The 21,274-nt window shown below is 42.0% G+C and overlaps 1 protein-coding gene across 2 annotated transcripts in view; it reads right to left on the reverse strand.

Moving 5' to 3' along the window:
- LOC106569072 (pappalysin-2) overlaps nt 1-21,274 on the reverse strand; it is a 70,960-nt gene that overhangs the window by 14,828 nt on the left and 34,858 nt on the right. For both annotated transcript variants that reach the window (XM_014140037.2, XM_014140038.2), the window contains exons 9-19: nt 14,386-14,514; nt 13,707-13,792; nt 11,396-11,592; nt 11,145-11,264; nt 10,695-10,830; nt 10,143-10,317; nt 9,466-9,637; nt 8,786-8,963; nt 2,127-2,340; nt 942-1,110; nt 685-817 (exon numbers count right to left, since the gene is read on the reverse strand). In XM_014140037.2, the coding sequence (XP_013995512.2) occupies nt 685-817; nt 942-1,110; nt 2,127-2,340; nt 8,786-8,963; nt 9,466-9,637; nt 10,143-10,317; nt 10,695-10,830; nt 11,145-11,264; nt 11,396-11,592; nt 13,707-13,792; nt 14,386-14,514 (1,709 nt within the window). The remainder of the gene's footprint in view (nt 1-684; nt 818-941; nt 1,111-2,126; nt 2,341-8,785; nt 8,964-9,465; nt 9,638-10,142; nt 10,318-10,694; nt 10,831-11,144; nt 11,265-11,395; nt 11,593-13,706; nt 13,793-14,385; nt 14,515-21,274) is intronic.

Here is a 21,274-nt window from a genome sequence, read left to right on the forward strand (position 1 = left end):
AAGAAGGAGAGTGATGGAGTGCTGCATGAGATAACCTGGCCTCCACAATCACCCGACCTCAACCCAATTGAGATTTGGGATGAGTTGGAAGGTGTAGTGAAGTAAAAACAGCCAACAAGTGCTCAGCATATGTGTGAACTCCTTCAAGACTGTTGGAAAAGCATTCCAGGTGACTACCTCATGAAGCTGGTTGAGAGAATGCCAAGCGTGTGCAAAGCTGTCAAGGCAAAGGGTGGCTACTTTGAAGAATCTAAAATCTAAAATATATTTTTATTTGTTTATTACATGATTCCATATCTGTTATTTCATAGTTTTGATATCTTCACTATTATTCTACAATGTAGAAAATAGTACAGATGAAGAAAAATGTTTGACTGGTACTGTATATATATTACCACGGTACAGTATTACATAATCATGAGATGTTTAAAATGATCTGACTTTACACTGTAGAAACTTTCAGACGAAAGAAATACCAACTAAAATGCCTTCTGTGTAGAATCAATAAACACCAATAAAGCAACATAAGATGTGATTATCAGAATGATGCAATGCATAATTTCTTTGAAATACTGACAGTCGTTGATTACTACAGTACATTGCAGTACATTACTACGCTAAACTACTACTTGTAAGTGTAATACGGAGTTTCCTCAAGCTGGAGGAGTTGAGAAGGAGACTTACCAACACTGAAGCCCTCATCACAGGCATACTGAACCCAACTGACATCAGGTGGAGGTGGGCAGGCTTCATTCAACCTTGTACACATTGTGAACTTCTCTGTCCACTCGCCATCTTTAGTGCAGCGAATTGTGTGCTGTCAGGAGAGATAAAAACAGAATGAATAAGATATGGCACTTTATTAATGGAATGGAATGACAGTTCAGACAGTGTACCTATATTGCACCTTTTGTTTTGTATAAAGAGAGCTAAAGCATTACATTTTCCGAGGCGTGAGGACACTGGAGGGTACAGAGGCTGTTGTAGTGCCTGCCGTTGGTGCAGGTGAACATGCCCTCATAGACAGCAGGTAGAGATGGACAGGGAATGGGTTCACAGCCCCCCTCCTCCCACTGGCCCCCCTCTACACACTCCACCTTCAGAAACCTTCTGGGGACGCACAAAGACACACACACGCACACACATACTGTCAGTAGGAATACCGGCCTACGCATCGGCCTTCACATACACAGTACTGACATACGGTGACGCACTAACAAACACCTACACGTCTTATGTAATCTCTGGCTAAACCTGAGGGAATAAGTAAGTACATGGACTAAATGGACTAAAGCCAGGAGTGAAAAAGAGAGGGATACAGTATTCACAAGCCTCAGTAATAACAAGTTACTATACTGGTTACCATTTTCAGTAAAATTGTGGTGTTAACAATGTATTTGAGTAAATACATTTAAAACATGTCAAAGTTCATAATAAACAAAATCATTTAAACCGATTTAATAGTGCTTTTGGTTCTTCACATATTGTAACTCATTAGAGGTCCTTAAGACATTCACATATCTTAAAAGTGAGTTGAGAATCTCATAAAGAAGTCCAGATGTTAAATAAAGGTTAAATAAAAATGAACAAAATAAAAGAGGTGCAAATGCCCTGTTCTGATATCAGTTTGTACATGCAGTTGGTCCAGTACAACATGCTGAGCAGTCTTAGAAAGTCTAGCTAGATTCAAGAACAATGTCTTTGACGGGCTGATATGCACAATAGTAAGGGATAATGCTGACTCCAACAAAGAGAGGAAATAAACCAGCAACATCGGCTTACTAATGGGAAACCAACTCATTAGAAACACGTGAATCACATTGATAATCAGGCAAAGTTACCCAATTAATACAACTGGAAAACAATAATGAGAAAAGTAAGCATTGGTATGGATCTTACTGGAGATCTATGTCACTATACTTTAAAACCATACACAGGTATGCAGGGTTTATGGATCTAAAAGTACATTTAAATGTACGAATTGTGCTATTTAAACTCAGGATCCGTGGGAGAAATATGTGATGCATTCATTGTTACCTGTTACATAAAATAGCAGCTACTAACACTGTTCTATAACACGTTATTGGAGCAGAGCAAAAAAAAGTGATACATAACACATTACTCACTTTCTGGACTTTGTTTTTAGGCTGCCAGTAACATAGCAACCTGGGTTACATTTGTAACGGCATACGGTACCCACATCATGCCCTGTACCTTCGCACTGGGGCACTAGGAGCTTGGCGTTGGGTACTGTTGGAGGCTCTGAGCACTCTATCTTACAGTAGGCTTCAGGGAAGGACCATAGACCATCATCTAAACACACCAACCTATCACTGTCTCCTGCAAAACAAATAAAGGCACAAAATCTATTCAAACCTGAAACAGAATTGTAATCCAATGATCAGTAGTTTGTTATTAAGTAAGTTATTAACACGCTTAATGAATCTGACATCTGGAATCAGTCCATTCATTTGAATGCTAAGACATAATGTAAGTTTGTGGACTGTTAGTGATTTCATCATGAGAGATTGTATGTGTCCATACCTGTCGGTGCCTAGAGCTAAATTATCAACATACACAAGGTTATGTTGGTATGTATATGTAATCATAATACTCTAAAAGTTGTGTTCATTTTATTGGTCTATAAAATGTAATGAATTTCTTACATGGTTTAAAGTGTTTTATGAGACCTTTAAGCTTTGCTCAAGTGTTGCAGTCATTATACAAAAATCCAATACAGCTGTATAAGGAGGAATTGCTGAGTATTGAGTAATGCATGGCAATGGGTACATAGGAACTTGGATCAACATGCATGTTGGGTCAATATTGGTAACCAATCAAACAATTCAGAAGAGCTCATTGACCGACCACAGCCAGTGATCCAGCAGTAGTCTATGTAGCCAACTTAAAACAGCTTAACAAACTGCTGTCAATAACAAGCTAGGTTGCGGTTAACATCTGTTGGGAGTTGCCATCTGGGTCGTTCACCAATTAGGTGCATTTGGGTAGCGTAACTTGGTGAAAAAAACATTTCACCAAATGTTTTAAATTCTGTCGTAAAGAGCACATGTTCAACTTAATAAAAAACACATTCTCCAACCTCTAGAAGTAAAAAAAAAAAAGTGTACTATAGTAAGTGGCTATTAAGTGCCAAATAAAGAAAAAGGGTTGACTGTAACTGGGTGGTTGTATTTGATCAACAACTGTATTTGATTAACGTTTATTGAAAAAGTATGTATTTCAGCAAACAAAGGTACGCAACTACAGAGGACAAACATAGGTACAAGGTTAGTGTTTCAAAATGAAACATTTTTGAAGTATTGACCTTGGGCGAATTGATGTAGTCAGAGCTGAATTCCACAAAGGCTGGTCTCTGGAGTTCATCAGAAACTTCCTTCAACGTGGAGTGGAGTTTAGTCAGCTAGGGGAATGGAGGCTTGTTGGTGTGCAACAGCGAAGGGCAATTTAATGCACATTGAAATTGTTAAAGGTCCAATGCTGATAGGCTCTTAGTAAAGAGCAATTTCTCAAGCAAGAATTTAGTTAGGATTGTGTGGGTGTGGTCTGAGTGGGGAGGGTAAAACTGAAAACTAGCTGTTAATGCAGAAAGGTTTGGAACTCTTTCTTATTGGTCTATTAATTAATTTATCGCCTGGTGATGGTACTACCCAAACCAGATCAAACCAGAAGCATCTTGTCCCAAGTGGCCAAGTCACGTCATGTGATCTTACAGTGGATGAACTGGGAATCAGACTTGAGATCTGATTACGTCAATAAAAAGGTTACGACTTCATATGTACTGTACAGTTGAAGTCAGAAGATTACATACACCTTAGCCAAATACGTTTGAACTCAGTTTTTCACAATTCCAGACATTTAATCCTAGTAAAAATTCCCTGTCTTAGGTCAGTTAGATCACCACTTTATTTTAAGAATGTGAAATGTCAGAATAATAGTAGAGAGAATGATTTATTTCAGCTTTTATTTCTTTAATCACATTCCCAGTGGGTCAGATGTTTATATACACTCAATTAGTATTTGGTAGCATTGCCTTTAAATTGTTTAACTTGGGTCAAATGTTTTGGGTAGCCTTCCACACGCTTCACACAATAAGTTGGGTGAATTTTGGCTCATCCCTCCTGACTAACTGAGTCAGTTGTGTAGGCCTCCTTGCTCGCACACGCTTTTTCAGTTCTGCCCATAAAATGGGATTGAGGTCAAGGCTTTGTGATGGCCACTCCAATACCATGACTTTGTTGTCCTTAAGCCATTTTGCCACAACTTTGGAAGTAAGCTTGGGGTCATTGTCCATTTGGAAGACCCATTTGCGACCAAGCTTTAACTTCCTGACTGATGTCTTGAGATGTTGCTTCAATATATCCACATAATTTTCCTACCTCATGATGCCATCTATTTTGTGAAGTGCACCAGTCCCTCCTGCAGCAAAGCACCCCCACAACATGATGCTGCCACCCCCGTGCTTCACGGTTGGGATGGTGTTCTTTGGCTTGCAAGCCTCCCCCTTTTTCCACCAAACATAACGATGGTCATTATGGCCAAACAGTTCTATTTTTGTTTCATCAGACCAGAGGACATTTCTCCAAAATGTATGATCTTTGTCCCCATGTGCAGTTGCAAACTGTAGTCTGGCTTTTTTAAGGCGGTTTTGGAGCAGTGGCCTCTTCCTTGCTGAGCGGCCTTTCAGGTTATGTCGATATAGGACTCGTTTTACCGTGGATATAGATACTTTTGTACCTGTTTCCTTACCACAAGGTCCATTGCTGTTGTTCTGGGATTGATTTGCACTTTTCGCACCAAAGTAAATCGTCTCTACGAGACAGAACACGTTTCCTTCCTGAGCGGTATGACGGCTGCATGGCCCCATGGTGTTAATACTTGCGTACTATTGTTTGTACAGATGAATGTGGTACCTTCAGGCGTTTGGAAATTGCTCCCAAGGATGAACCAGACTTGTGGAGGTCTACAATATTTTTTTCTGAGGTTTTGGCTGATTTCTAATGATTTCCCCATGATGTCAAGCAAAGAGGCACTGAGTTGGAAGGTAGGCCTTCAAATACATCCACAGGTACACCTCCAATTGACTCAAATTATGTCAATTAGCCTATCAGAAGCTTCTAAAGCCATGATAATTTTCTGGAATTTTCCAAGCTGCTTAAAGGCACAGTCAACTTAGTGTATGTAAACTTCTGACCCACTGGAATTGTGATACAGTGAATTATATCTGAAATTATCTGTCTGTAAACAATTGTTGGAAAAAGTACTTGTGTCATGCACAAAGTTGATGTCCTAACCGACTTGCCAAAACTATAGTTTGTTAACAAGAAATTTGTGGAGTGGTTGAAAAACAAGTTTTAATGACGCCAACCTAAGTGTATGTAAACTTCCGACTTCAACTATATATCATTCCTGTAAGACAAAAAATGAAGGCATGGAACAGTGCTGCACTTTTATAATGGCTGTGTTCCTATGGGAATTTGTGCATGTTTAGAGTGCCACCATTAGGAAAAAGATATGAAGAAAAAAATACATTGTACAAAATTAAATAAAATACTTTTAGAATGGTAATTGGTGACATACTTTATTTCAAACCCAGGCTTTCAAACCCAGCTATTCCCTAACACGGAGACAGTTTGTGAACCGAAACCCCCAAGACATGTTTTTTTCATTTTAGAATCAATCTTTTTTTGAAAATGTTTCCCCTGCTGTTGCTCTGGCTCTGTAATAGTCACGTTGTTGCTGTACTACTGTATCACAATTCCATGGTTCTTACCTTTCTAACAGTACTATGCATGCGTTTGTAGAACTTATAGTTTTGAAATCAAAACGTATCTAAAAAAGGTAGTTTACAATTTAACCCTTGCGTCGTCTCATTCTGTATACTCCCTTGTCCTAAGGGTAAAAAATGACCCACCTTCAATAAACCCCTAAAATAAAGCAGCTTAATAGAATTTTAAACCCCAAATATATTTTGCATGAAGAAACAACCTGTCATTCCTCACAGACTTTGTGAATATCTGGGTTTTCCATCTGCGTTTAATCAGTGGATACCACTCGTTTTTATTACAACACACCTGTCATAATTGTTTTTTTTTACTAACGTAGAGGTTTATTATTATTAATGCTAAAGGTACTGCATAGGCGTAAGCAATTCTTTTAGCAAGAGATCGCACTTGAATAGCCTAAGAAAGTAGCAGAAATGTGCAGAAAGTAGTTTTGAATACATTTTATTGAAGGGAACAATAACAGTCTTGAACTTTTTTAGCAACATAGTGATATATTCTTATATACTCTACAATGAGGAATTCAACTACAAAATAATAGTCTTCTCCCATTTTTAGAACCATTGCCCAAACCCACAAGTTGTATAAACAACAATAATAAATAAGAATAAAATAAGATAGATACAAAACAAAAACATGAAGAACATAAATCAATCAACTCTAATTAGCACATGTAGGACAGTATGCAAGTGTGTGTGCATGGACTTTGCAGATGTATTTCTCACATGTGCAGCACATAGTATTTTTTTTACAGTCCTTCTTTGGGGGGCAGAATAGGCATCTCCTCCTCTTGCCTGCCCTAGCTGCAGCCTCAGGTGGATCAGGACAAGATTCAGCCCCCTGAACAGCTTTCACAAGTGCTGCAGAGGCTGTTGTGCGGGGGTGGTGCTCCCTTCTTTGAATGTGTGGGGTTACAAGTGCCTTTCCCAGCTGTTCCAGGAACACCCTCCTCTTGTTCAGCTTATCAGGCATCCAGGTAGGGTTGATCTTGTTTCATATCACGAAGGCATTGCATGAGGACACATCAATGATGTTATGGAAGATGACCAGTGGCCAGCGGGCAGTCATCCTCCTGCAGCTGTAAGTTCCAATCACCTTGTCCAGGTTGTCCATGCCTCCTTTGTTGTGGTTGTAGTCCAGGATGATGGCTGGCTTCCTGTCCTCACGATCACTGATCTCAGCCGTTTTGTGCAGGGTGCTTAGGAGGACCACATTCTCGATCCTCTTTGGGAGGTAAGAAACTAGAGTGGTGGTAGGGGGTGAAGGTAAACTTGTTGCGAGGAGCGCAGGTGCCAACCATGGTGATCTTTCTCTTCAAGAGCTGCTGGCTGAGTTCAATCAGTAGCACACATAATCTCAATTTGTCGTTGTTGTTTTTGTAGTGTGTAAATTATCTTATAACTGCTGGGTCAAAAATGACCCTCAGACAATCTTTGTACCCTGGTGGTGTACAGCTTTCATGGAAATATGAACAAAGGCGATGTTTCACTTTTTCTAATGTTGGGGTCACTAGGAAAAGTAATCAAATTTCAAGTTGAAAAAATAGAGTTTAGGGGGTTTTCTCTGCTGTTAAACATATTGGCGGGTCATCTTTGACCTTTAAGACAACACAAGGGTTAAGTGTCGCTTAGAAAATGCCACCAGAGGGCCTCAGAGTTTAACAGGAAAAGTTTCACCGTATTAAAATGAGAGTTCAGCTCACGTAACAGGGTTGACATTAAAATGAGGGAGAGGTTGTTTTTTTACTTTAAAATGAATCACTAATAACATTAAATAAATAATCATCTTCAGAAATGACTTTGTGGGTTAAGTGGGTTAAAATCTTCCTAGAAGTCACAGAGGATGCACAGATGTATTGAATTGTCCATGTGGTTTATATTAAAGGGCACTTCATTTAATATAACAGGCTTTAAAAAATGCAATATTCGTGCACAATCTATACTTAAAATATCAAAGGCACTCATTTCGTGGAACGACCCATCTATCTATCTACCCCTTTTCCTTTCGGGAGAGAAAACGTTATGTTGTCAATAATAACTTTGGGTAGCGATCATGTGAGTGAGTGATTTCAGAGTAAAACCCTATAGTAGAAGATAGAAGCCAGGGGTAAAACCCTGTAGTAGAAGATAGAAGCCAGGGGTAAAACCCTGTAGTAGAAGATAGAAGCCAGGGGTAAAACCCTGTAGTAGAAGATAGAAGCCAGGGGTAAAACCCTGTAGTAGAAGATAGAAGCCAGGGGTAAAACCCTGTAGTAGAAGATAGAAGCCAGGGGTAAAACCCTGTAGTAGAAGATAGAAGCCAGGGGTAAAACCCTGTAGTGGAAGATAGAAGCAATGGGTAAAACCCTGTAGTAGAAGATAGAAGCCAGGGGCCCTGAGGTACAGTAAATTAAATGGCAGGCGGGCTCTAAGCCAGCATGCTCTTACCAGCGTGAGCCCCACTTGGCCCTGCTGGCGACTCCAGAGTTAGAAGCCCTCTCTTGTTTGCCTTATTTCCTCTCTTCACCTGTCACCTGCTACTTTCCTATTTACACAGAGCCTAAAGGCATCTGTCCACTGGAAGCCGACCAAGATCAACTGCCAAGCTGTTCAGTTCAGTCCCATTCCCAGGGCAGCCTCGCCTTACAACAACCGCTAATAGGTTAAAGCAGAGCAACACAGACGCACTCCAACGCCATGATGCCACACCAGGCTAGACTCCAAGCCCCTCTGTGCACCCAACCAACATGAGGTAATAGACTGAGACTCCTCAGGTGAACTAGAAAACAGCAATAACAGCCTCATGGTCAAGCTAATTTATTTTCCACTCTGAGAAAATGTTAGATTGGGCCAATCATTTTGTGTAAATGACTGAATGAATATCAAATTCCCACTTCATTAAAATGATAAATGGACCTATAATCATGTAAACCTATAAACTGTTATGAATACAACACACTGTATGTCAATTTGTATAATTACAACTGTACTGTTAATCATACATACCCTGGAGTATGGCGGGGGGGTTGCAGGTGAAAGAGCACTGTTTGCCAAATGTTGTGCCCCAGGGGCAGCTGAAGACAGCAAAGTAGACATGAGACTGGTCAGGGGGGCCACAGTCGATTGGCTGACAGCTCACAACACGGTCCCATGCTCCATGTACACACTGAAGCTCCGTTTCTCGCTTTCAATTGAAAATGAATAAATAAACATTACAGTCATGATGTGCTATGGCATACTACTACAGTAATATAAATATCTACTACTGCTGCTACTTGAAGTAGTTCCTATATTTCGACAGTCATAGTAGGCTAGTACTATTTCATGTTACTTTCACAATGCTCTCAAATTCAATGTTAATGTGTAGGGGGATAAAGTGGAGGGGGCATATAATATATATGATTTCTATAATGCTCTGAATTGTTTAAATAGAGTGAGGTTCTAGGGTTGTCAACCTAGTGTTGTGCTTACCTGATGGGGTAAGACCCTAGTCTAATCCTAGTGTTGTGCTTACCTGATGGGGTAAGACCCTAGTCTAATCCTAGTGTTGTGCTTACCTGATGGGGTAAGACCCTAGTCTAATCCTAGTGTTGTGCTTACCTGATGGGGTAAGACCCTAGTCTAATCCTAGTGTTGTGCTTACCTGATGGGGTAAAACCCTAGTCTAATCCTAGTGGTGTGCTTACCTGAAAGGGTGGATGGCCCTTGCCACTGAGCACAGTGAGGGTAAAACCTTGATGACAGTGGACAGTGCAGTGAGAGGACTCAGTCCTCTCTGTCCCGGGGCTGCAGGTGACAGAGGCATGCTCCAGCTGAGGAGGACTGCATGTGTCCATCTGGCAGGGCCGTCGTGAACAGCTGGGCCACCATAATCACACACACACACACACACACACACACACACACACACACACACACACACACACACACACACACACACACACACACACACACACACACACACACACACACACACACACACACACACACACACACACACACACACACACAGGGAGAGGAGAAATGGCAGGAAAGGTACGAGTTTAGCAATATTCTTCGAATTTTGTTGATTATTTCAATCTTCAACAGATAGGGTAACACATATCACACTCTTTGTGTGTGTGTGTGTGTTTGCACGGCTATGTTACTTGTTGTGTATGTCTGTGTGTATGCCTGAATGACTGTATGTGTGTGTCTGTGTTTGTGTGTTTTTGCACGGCTATGTTACTTGTTGTGTATGTCTGTGTGTATGCCTGAATGACTGTGTGTGTGTCTGTGTGTGCACATGTGTGTGCCTGTACATGTACATATGTGCGCGCGTGTGTGCATGTGGAGGTCCTAGGAGACCCCACCCTCAGCGCACCTAGTGAGGGCAAAGGCGCTGAAGTGACATGATGTGCGCAGAGCGACTCCCGTCACGGCAACGAAGGGCGAGGAGAAGTTGAGGATGACAGCGGTAGTCAGGAAGAAGGGTTGACTCAGGTTGTGTGTCACGTTCACCACCAAGGGATTCTGTTGGCACGACAGCTCAAAGGAACCTAAGGACAGACACAGGCCCTTTTTCAATGAATCTTTCCTCAATTCCTCATCTTCTCCAAACATATTGAACAAGAAGGTCCAAGGGGAGGGACCGACCTTGGACCTTATCCTCAACTACAGTTGAGAAGGAGGCGAGGAATTTGCGAAAAGAGGAACTGAGATGGAGCCCCAGACAGGAATAAGACATAGATGCTTACTCACTACACTTTAAATATCACATGGCCATCACTGTAACCAGCCATCATAACTTGTCCCTAGTCATAACCCTATCTCTACATATGTGTGAAGACATCTTGGCATGGAAAATGTTTATTCAAACAGTCAGTCAGCTCTTTTGTCTGTCAAGACGAACATCGTCGGTAGTTTAAGTTCATACCCAAGGAGTGGTTTCTGCCACCAGTATCACACAGTTGGATGAAGACTGTTTTCCTGCACTGCTCTCCAGGCCAGGCTCCGTCTGAGGCCAGATAGATGATGACAGACGTGGCGACTCCAGGTTGCGCAAATCCCACCTGGGACAACAATTACAGGTTTTATGACAACAACCCACTGAGTTCAACTTAATAATAATCAGTTCCTGAATGTTCCCCACTTCAATGGTAATTAGATTGCATGGTAATGATACCGGGGGAAAATACGACAACAGAAACAACAGAAACTGTGACAAACATGGCATGACAAATTGGGAGAAAGAACATAACAAAGGACTGTTGGAATATTACCTTGGAGGGTCAAATAGTGTGTGGGCTATGGTCAAAAGTAGTGCACTGTAAAGGGAATAGGGTTCCACATGCATCCTCTGTGGTGGACTAGTGGACTGGAGTACCTTTAGCCATACTGTATCTTCCTCGCCATAGTGGGTCTGAGTGTATGACTGGGCCGTGCATGGAAACCATATGTCAAGTGACGGCTTCTCATTCATCTCCAGGTACTGGGGCTTGCATAGCTTTAATACAAGGAGAATCATGCAACAATTATTTAAAACCTTCATAACAACACTCAATATAGTCACATTTACAGAAAAATAACAATTGTATCCAGGAGGTGAAGGACAGGGCAGAGGTAAAGCACTGCTACCTTGCTAAGTGAGGGCTCTCCGGTGGCTCCCAGGGCAGGGCAGCTGCTTTGATCCTGATAGGAAGCTGCTGCGGTTGAAGCCCACTGGTCACTGTACCCATGAGGGGTGAAGTAACCACAGTCCTGTACGCTGGAGCCCCTCTCAAACACCTCACACACACCATCACCCTCAAACACGTAGCACAGGCTGGGTTCATCTAGGGGAACCAATGGAGGGAAAGGTATGTGGTGAACAAGAGTGTGTCCCAAACGACACCCTATTCCCTTTACAGGGCACTACTTTTGACCAGGACCCATAGGGCTCTGGTCCAAAGTAGTGCACTATATAGGGAATAGGGTGCCATTTGAGACTAACCCAATCTGGTGGGGGGATTGCATTTTATAACAATAAGTAGATGATGTCATAAGAAAACATTACCTAACTGGAAATATGTGCTTTAATAATAAAGATGTCTGACAAAGGTTCAAACAGAGAGAATAAAAAAGCAAAACATCATGTAATACACAAAATATTCATAATGAGTGGGCTTGATGTGCATAACATCAGAGGCTGGACTTGGCCCTGTCTGTTAGTTACAGACAGCTGCATGGGTAGGAGAGAGTTCAGTCACTGACAAGGTATTGAATTGGCATAATTAATCCAAGGAACTATGTCTCAAAGGTAAAGTCTAGACAATATGAAATCAAACCACATCATAGCAGGTTGTTTGGCCAATTGTGCGCTGACCATAATATACAGTATGTGTTTTTACTTCAGTTGTTTGTCACAGCAATATCAATCTCAGGATAATACGAGTTGATGTTCATGCTACAGATACATTGACTTCATGATCCATTCTGGTGTTGTAGGAGTTGTCAAGCATCAGAATACCCAAACATGGAAGCACATTTGTGCATGACTGAGTGAGAGTGAGACGTTATCTTGAATGGTGAAATGATTCTGTTTTATAAGTGTGGCAATTTCTAATCTGTTTTGCTAAAGTTTTTTTTCCTGCTGGTCGTGTTTATTCCCTAAGAAAATTGAACACTTTCAGTCACGGCATCTCTGAACCTTCATGGAGATGCTTTCTTTTTTCAATCTTGACGAAGTTGAGGATCTGTTGACGTCCTAGCTGGGTAATAGATTCACAAAATTCTGTGCCAAATGGCACCCTATTCCCTTTATAATGTACTACTTAAAAATATACATATTATGTGTATGTCATTAATTCTTGTCTTGTCCTTGTAAATCATTGATGATGCTTGAGATTATAAAACAATTTCCCAAAATGAGATTAATAAAGTAATACTCACGAGGCTCTGGTCAAAAGTAGTGCACTGTAACTGAATAAGGTGCCAATTGGGACATACACATATACAGTATGTGAGAATAGAACATGTGAACACATTTGAGTTACTCAGTAACCATTAGGCCTATTATGATCTATATTGTGAGCCAAATGACACATTTTATATTAAGAAAACACATTGCTTTAACTAAGAGCATGATCATAAAGCATGATCATCACATTGTATATAGACTTATTTTTCTACTGTATTATTGACTGTATGTTTCTTTTACTCCATGTGTAACTCTGTGTTGTTGTATGTGTCGAACTGCTTTGCTTTATCCTGGCCAGGTCGCAATTGTAAATGAGAACTTGTTCTCAACTTGCCTACCTGGTTAAATAAAGGTGAAATAAAAATAAAAATAAAGGAAGAGGACAAACGCATTCCCCAGCATGGTAGATGCATTTATAGGTGACACAAGAACACCACAAATGTGAGGTTGACATTTGCTGTTGTTACTGTGTGTGCAATGTCTACATTAACCTTGCCAAGTCTCTGAATGAAAACCAGAGAAAAGGTAGTGTGTCAGCTTGACAGCGTTGTTGTGTTGTGGAGATCAAAACAAGCTTGCTGCAGTAGTAAACTTACCTCAGGAAAGAAAAATACACTTCACATCTGTTGTTTGAGTCTGAGTTCATATGGATTCATTTTGAATTCTATTCGATTATTGTATGCATAATACGTAGTTTGGGTAAATTGAGATGTTTAAGCACAGACTGACTGTAAATTAGTTTTGTGATATGAAATCAGTGCAAGGAGCTAATGTGTGTGATGAGTGATGACTCTTTACTTAAGTGTTAAGTTGTGACCTGTCTTGACTTACACTAGTGTTCAACTTTATAAAGGCATTTTGACCGAGTCTGAATTGAAACTTCTGCTTGCAATTACCGTTTTGGTCTAGTTGGGCTTCTGTTGTGTTCAGTCCACAGACTGTAGACTGAGACAAGGATTAGGAGAGCAGTCTTGTCTGTTCTTCACTCACCATTGCAATTGAAGCCTGACTCCATGTGGCACTTCTTAGAGCAGCCATCACCATCCAACAGATTGCCATCATCACAGTCTTCTGTCCTACAGAGAGAGAGACAGCAAGGATCAGTTGTCTCTATAGGCCATACACTTTCATTACAACACACAAACATCCTTTGATTTCACTAAATTCTCCACCTAGAGAGACCAATATGTATGAGACCAAATAGTACAGGTATGACCTATGTGAGTATCACAAGAGGCTGGTGAGAGGAGGATGGCTCATAATAATGGCTGGGATGAAGTGAATGGAAAGGTATCAAACGTGTTTGATACCATTCCATTGATTCTGTTCCAGCAATTACAATGAGCCCATCCTCCCCAATTAAGGTACCACTTGACTTGCACACTTGCTAACTTAATTAACCTGTCTATCCCTATCCCTGTCTCAAGTTTGAGGTTAGTGCTCATGATCTTCTAAGGGATTTTATATGACATCATGGCCTGTGTATTTGAAACTGTCTGTACAAAGTGGTTGACTTGTTTACCATGATTGCAATATTGCTGTGTGTCAATTAATAGTATGAATTGACGAATACATTATGTACATTTTCATTCTACTGTTGGTGTTGTCTACATTGGAGGAGAGAAAAGATGACATATCTGTGACGTGAATACTGTGTAAACTGACTGACCCCTGGAGTAGTCCGTCACCGCAGTAGGCAGCTCCATGGGTGTAGAGGAGAGGTGGGGAGAGCTCACTGAGGAGACCGTCTGCTTCCACCTGAACTCTGTACTGGTATTCCTTGTCCTTTACAACGTCGCTGTAGGAACACATCAAAACATTCAATATTCAAGTGTAAACATTGTTCAAATGACATTCTTGTCTCATGGAAATGTATTCCTTTACTAATACAGATATAATTTACATTTTGGATTATTTCCAGGTTGAATTGTTGCATAGATACAAAATTACCAAAAACTAAAAAAGTACTGTCAAACAACCATTTTGAACAAGGTTAGATGGACACTGCACAGTGCACACACACAATACACAATAAAAAACAGATTGTTCTTGTCAGTGTTGGGGAGTAGGGAACTAAAATCAATCTAGGTAGTGTTTTCAGTAGCTCATTACTTTTTTTTGCCATGTAGTGGTGTAGCTAACTACTGGAACTACACACTACTTTTTTTGCAACAAAATAAAATATAATATGGGTGAAGTAAGTGTACTTTGGCAAAGTAGTTTACAGAAGCTCATCATCTAAAGTTTCTACAATCATAATTGTTGCCTCAACTCTAAAGAGAGACATTTGACTGGTATGTCGTGGTAGGAACTGAACTGAGATAATTGAGTGCACTCACATTTTATTTTTATTGGGTACACAGTTTATTATAAAAAATGTACTGTTTTGTACAGAACTGTATTGTTGTGAATGAATGGCCATTGCAGTTGTGATACCACATCTCCGGATTCCTATCGCAAGCTCTGAACTTTTACACCGGATCATCGCAGCTAGCTAGCTGCAATCCGAGCGGATACTCCTGGCTAACATCCTTGTCCCGAAGCAAGCAACAGTTAGCCTTGAGCTAGATGCAAACTAGGCCCATCTCACACCAGCCAATTCTTGGGCTACAATACCTCTTTTGCCAAATGGCCTGGACCCTTTACTGCAGACACGGAGCCCCGCCGATCCATCATGACTGGTCTGCCGACGTAAACGTCTGAGGTGGTTTCAACAAGCTCTTCCGTTGCGACGTCGCCGGAGGCCTATCTGCTAGCCCCGGCCCGCTAGCTGTCTGAATCGCCGTGTCTCCAGCTCGCCTAGCGTAGTAGTGACTACTGAATCGGCTCCCTGACTCATCTATTGCTACTCATTGGACCCTATGATCACTCGGCTACACATGCGTCTCCCTAATGTCAATATGCCTTGTCTATTGCTGTTTTGGTTAGTGATTATTGTCTTATTTCACTGTCGAGCCCCCAGCCCTGCCCAATATGCCTTAGATAGCCCTTTTGTTCCACCCCCACACATGCGGTGACCTCACCTGGCTTAACTGGTGCCTCGAGAGTCAAAACCTCTCTCAACATCACTCAATGCCTAGGTTTACCTCCACTGCACTCACATCCTACCATACCCTTGTCTGTACATTATGCCTTGAATCTATTCTTCCACGCCCAGAAATCTTCTCCTTTTACTCTCTCTTATAGCCTTTAGCCATACCCTTATCCTACTCCTCCTCTGTTCCTCTGGTGATGTAGAGGTTAACCCAGGCCTTGCAGCCCCCAGCACCACTCCTATTCGCCAGGCGCTCTCATTTGTTGACTTCTGTAACTGTAAAAGCCTTGGTTTCATGCATGTTAACATTAGAAGCCTCCTCCCTAAGTTTGTTTTATTCACTGCTTTAGCACACTCCGCCAACCCGGATGTCCTAGCCGTGTCTGAATCCTGGCTTAGGAAGGCCATCAAAAATTCTGAAAATTCCATCCCCAACTACATTTTCTGACAAGATAGAACTGCCAAAGGTGGCGGAGTTGCAATCTACTGCAGAGATAGCCTGCAGCGTTCTGTCATACTATCCAGGTCCGTGCCCAAACAATTCAAGCTTCTACTTTTAAAAATCCACCTTCCAAGAAACAAGTCTCTCACCGTTGCCGCTTGTTATAGACCCCCCCTCAGCCCCCAGCTGTGCCCTGGCCACCATATGTGAATTGATTGCCCCCCATTTATCTTCAGAGTTCGTACTGTTAGGTGACCTAAACTGGGATATGCTTAACACCTCGGCCATCTTACAATCTAAGCTAGATGCCCTCAATCTCACACAAATTATCAAGGAACCTACCAGGTACAACCATAAATCCGTAACCATGGGCACCCTCTTGGAGGAAAAAGGGTGAAGCTTGCAAGCCGAAGAACACCATCCCAACCATTAAGCATGGGGGTGGCAGCATCATGTTGTGGGGGTGCTTTGCTGCAGGAGGGACTGGTGCGCTTCACAAAATAGATGGCATCATGAGGAAGGGAAATTATGTGGATATATTGAAGCAACATCTCAAGACATCAGTCAGGAAGTTAAAGCTTAGTCGCAAATGTGTCTTCCAAATGGACAGTGACACCAATAATACTTCCAAAGTTGTGGCAAAATGGCTTAAGGACAACAAAGTCAAGGTATTGGAGTGACAATCAGAAAGCCCTGAACTCAATCCTATAGAAAATTTGTGGGCAGAATTTTAAGGCAATGCTACCAAATACGAATGTGTGTATGTAAACTTCTGACCCACTAGGAATGTGATGAAAGAAATAAAAGCTGAAATAAATCATTCTCTCTATTATTCTGACATTTCACATTCTTAAAAGAAAGTGGTGATCCTAACTGACCTAAGACAGGGAATTTTTACTAGGATTAAATGTCAGGAATTGAGAAAAACTGAGTTTAAATGTATTTGGCTAAGGTGTATGTAAACTTCCGACTTCAACCGTACATTATGAAAACTGGAGGGAGAGATATCTGTTGAACTGTGATCCACTGTAACCTGATCCTCACAGGCCAGTCATGACACCTTTGTTTCCCGCACAGCTGGCCTACCTGTTGCTTCTGGCCGAGATGATCTAAGGAAATGCCGGCGATGACAAAGAAGAGGAAGGAAAAGGGACTCCAAGCTTGGCTGAAAAAACAGGCTACATGGCCTCTTCTTCCTAGTATCCTGATGGCTAATGTCAAATCACTGAAAAATAAACTTTGTGATCTCAGAGCAAGGCGTCAATCGCAGAGGGACATCAGGGAATGCTGTGTCTTTGATTTTACTGAGATGTGTTTTAGGGACAATACACTCAATTTCTGATAAGAGTCGGGGGGGGGGGTGTATGTTTCCTCATAAACAATTCCTGGTGTACCGAAGTTGAAAACATCGCAAGCTCCTGTTCACCCGACCTGGAGTTTCTGATGCTAAAATGCTGACCCCACTATTTGCAGATGGAATTCACATGTGTTTTTATCACGACTGTGTACATACCGCCACAAGCAAACACCAATGTGGCACTCAATGAACTGTACAAGATCATTAGCCAGCAATAATCCTCTCACCCAGAGGCAGTCTTTATTGTCGTGACGTTAACCAAGCCCCTCTAAAACAAATTTCCCCAAATATCACCAGCAGGCTATCCTTCCCCACAAGAGGATCCGCCGTGCTTAACCACATATACACAAACATCCAAGATGTGTACAAAGCCATCCCCTCCCCCACTTCGGCCAATCAGATAGATTTTCTCTGTTCCTACTCCCCGCTTACAAGCAGCAACTCAAGAGGGAGCCACCAACAAAGAGAACAGTGTGGCGCTGGACAGAGGAGGCAGACTCAATGCTGCTGGATTGTTTTGAGAATACTGATATGTCCAAAGATTCATCCACTCAGGACTCATCCATCAACATTCAGGAATATATATCGTCAGTCACAGGCTTCACTAGGAAATGTGTTGATGAGGTTGCACCCACAATAACAATCCAGACATACCCCAACCAAAAACCCTGGATGAACAATACTGAGAGCCCATACTGCAGCATTCAATGTCAGCAGAATGTACCCCGATGACTCAGTGGTGCACGATGCATAGAAGGCAAGCCGGTACGGGCTCCGCAAATCCATTAGGGATGCAATAAGACAATACAGACTTAAACTTGAATTGATGTTTGACAACTCAGACTTGCGTCACATGTGGCAAGGACTACAGACTATCACAGACTAAAAAGGAAAATGCAGCTGTGCGGTGCCCACCGAAGCCTCCCAGGCATCCCTGCGACCTCACAGTGTGTGCTGACCAGCTGATGGGCGTCTTCTCTGACATTTTCAACATGTCCCTGTCCCAGGCTGTAGTCCGCACCTGCTTTCAAGATACCACCATCGTCCCAGTGGCCAAGAAAAACAAGGTGACATGGCTAAATGACTCACCCCGGTCATCATGAAGTGCTTCAAGTGGCTGGTCATGGCCCACAGATCCACGGAAGCTTCCATTTCCACATTATTCACACGGCTGCAATACATCTGGACAAGAGGAACACCTATGTGGGAATGCTGTCCATTGACTACAGTTCAACACTATTGTTCCCTCCAACCGTCTGCAACTGGATCCTGGACTTCCTGACGGGCAGACCACAGGCTGTGAGGATTGTCAACAACACCTCCTCCACACTGACACTTAACCTTTCTGGCGCAGGCGTTCTGCTAGCGACCAAACCTTGACAATATCCGGTGAAATTGCAGAGCGCGAAATTCAAATTACAGAAATAGTAATATTTAACATTCATGAAAATACAAGTGTCATACATCAGAAAAAAGCTTAACTACTTGTTAATCCAGCCGCAGTGTCAGATTTCAAAAAGGCTTTACGGCAAAAGCACACCATGCGATTATCTGAGGACAGAGCCCCGCACACAAAAGCATTTTTCAACCAGGCAGGTGCGCCACGAAAGTCAGAAATAGCGATAAAATAAATGCCTTACCTTTGAAGATCTACTTCTGTTGGCACTCCAAAAGGTCCCAGCTACATCACAAATGGTCCTTTTGTTCGATAAAGTCCTTCTTTATATCCCCAAAAACTCAGTTTAGCTGGCGCGTTTCATTCAATAATCCACCGGTTTCACTCCTTCAAAATGCATACAAAATGAATCCCAAACGTTAGCAATAACCTTCTCCAAACAAGTCAAACAACGTTTATAATCAAACCTCAGGTCCCCTAATACGGGTCTTGTGTGGCTCAGTTGGTAGAGCATGGTGTTTGCAATGCCAGGGTTGTGGGTTCGATTCCAGTACGGTTGTGGGTTCGACACCAGTACGGGGGAAAAAAATGTATGAAATGTATGCATTCACTACTGTAAGTCGCTCTGGATAAGAGCGTCTGCTAAATGACTAAAATGTAAAATGTAAATAAACGATCAAATTTAAGACGGAGAATCGTTATTGTCTTTACCAGAGATAAACAAAGAACACGCTCTCATCCACGCGCATGAAAACACTACAGCCAAAATGGGAGCCACTTAGAAAAACTACAAATTCTAGATCATTTTTCCAAAAACAAGCCTGAAACTCTTTCTAAAGACTGTTGACATCTAGTGGAAGCCCTAGGAACTGCAATCTGGGAGGTTTTCCCTTCATATTAAACATGACAGCCCATTGGAAACAGTGGTGGGCTGAATTTTTCTTTTTCTGGATGGTTTGTCCTCGGGTTTTTGCCTGCCATATCAGTTCTGTTATACTCACAGACATTATTAACAGTTTTAGAAACTTTAGTGTTTTCTATCCAAATCTACCAATTATATGCATATCCTAGCTTCTAGGCCTGAGTAACAGGCGGTTTACTTTGGGCACGCTTTCCATCCAGATGTCAAAATACTGCCCCCTAGCCCAAAGAGGTTTTAACACAGGGCCCCCCCAGGGGTGTGTCCTCAGTCCTCTGTCGTACTCCCTGTTCACCCAAGACTGCGTGGTTTTGCACAACACCAACTCCATTTTCAAGTTTGCTGAGGACACCATGGTTGTAGGCCTGATAACCAACAAAGACGAGTCAGGCTATAGGGAGGAGGTAAGTGAATTGGAATTGTGGTGTCATGAAAACAACCTCTCCCTCAAAGTCAGAAAAACAAAGGAGTTGATTGTTGACTTCAGGAAGTTCCTCAGCATCCACATCACCAAGGACTTGTCATGGACCAAAACCACCACCACTCTTGTCAAGAAAATGCAACACCATCTCTACTTCCTAAGGCGGCTGAAGACATTTGGCATGCTGCCCCGAGTCCTCTCCAAATACTACCACTGCACCATCGAGAGCGTCCTGACTGGTTTCATCATGTCCTGGTATGGGAATTGCTCGGTCCATGACCGCAAGGCCCTCCAGCGGGTGATGAAGACGGCCCAGTACATCACTGGGACCGTGTTCCCACCCATCCAGGACATCTACTCAAAATGGTGCCTGAGGAAGGTACGCAGCATCATGGTCCCCACACACCCCAGCCACGAGCTGTTCTCTCCCTTACTGTCGGGCAGACGGTACTGGAGCATGAGGTCTGATACCAACAGGCTCAGAGATTGTTTGTCTACAAGCCATCAGACTACTGAACACTTGAACTGGACTGACCACCTGCTCTGATTCTCCACACAAGCATCCCCTCCTTCCCCAATACATGTGTAAATATTGTATTATAAATTGTGCCTTTCTGTATTATACTTATGCTCCAATGTTTAATCTATACTACTGCCATTTACTGCATGTTCGTCTTTTTTTTACTATTTAATTTTACATTTCGTTGGACGATGTTTACCATGCGTATCCCATACGACTAATGAAACTTGAAACTACTTAACCACCTACAGAGGGTCATTCTCTACAGCTTCTACAATCATTATCGTTGCCTCTTCTCTATAGAGGGAATTTGACTGGTGCATCGTGGTAGGAACTGAACTGAGAATTTACTGCACTCACATTTTTTTATTGGGTACACAGTTTATAATTAGTTTTTTATTACTGTATTGGACAAAACTGTATAATTTTGAATGAATGGTCATTACGATTGTGATACTCTGTTGTTGTG

The sequence above is a fragment of the Salmo salar genome, chromosome ssa14 (genome assembly GCF_905237065.1).
Source record: "Salmo salar chromosome ssa14, Ssal_v3.1, whole genome shotgun sequence".
NCBI classification, from domain to species: Eukaryota; Metazoa; Chordata; class Actinopteri; order Salmoniformes; family Salmonidae; genus Salmo; species Salmo salar.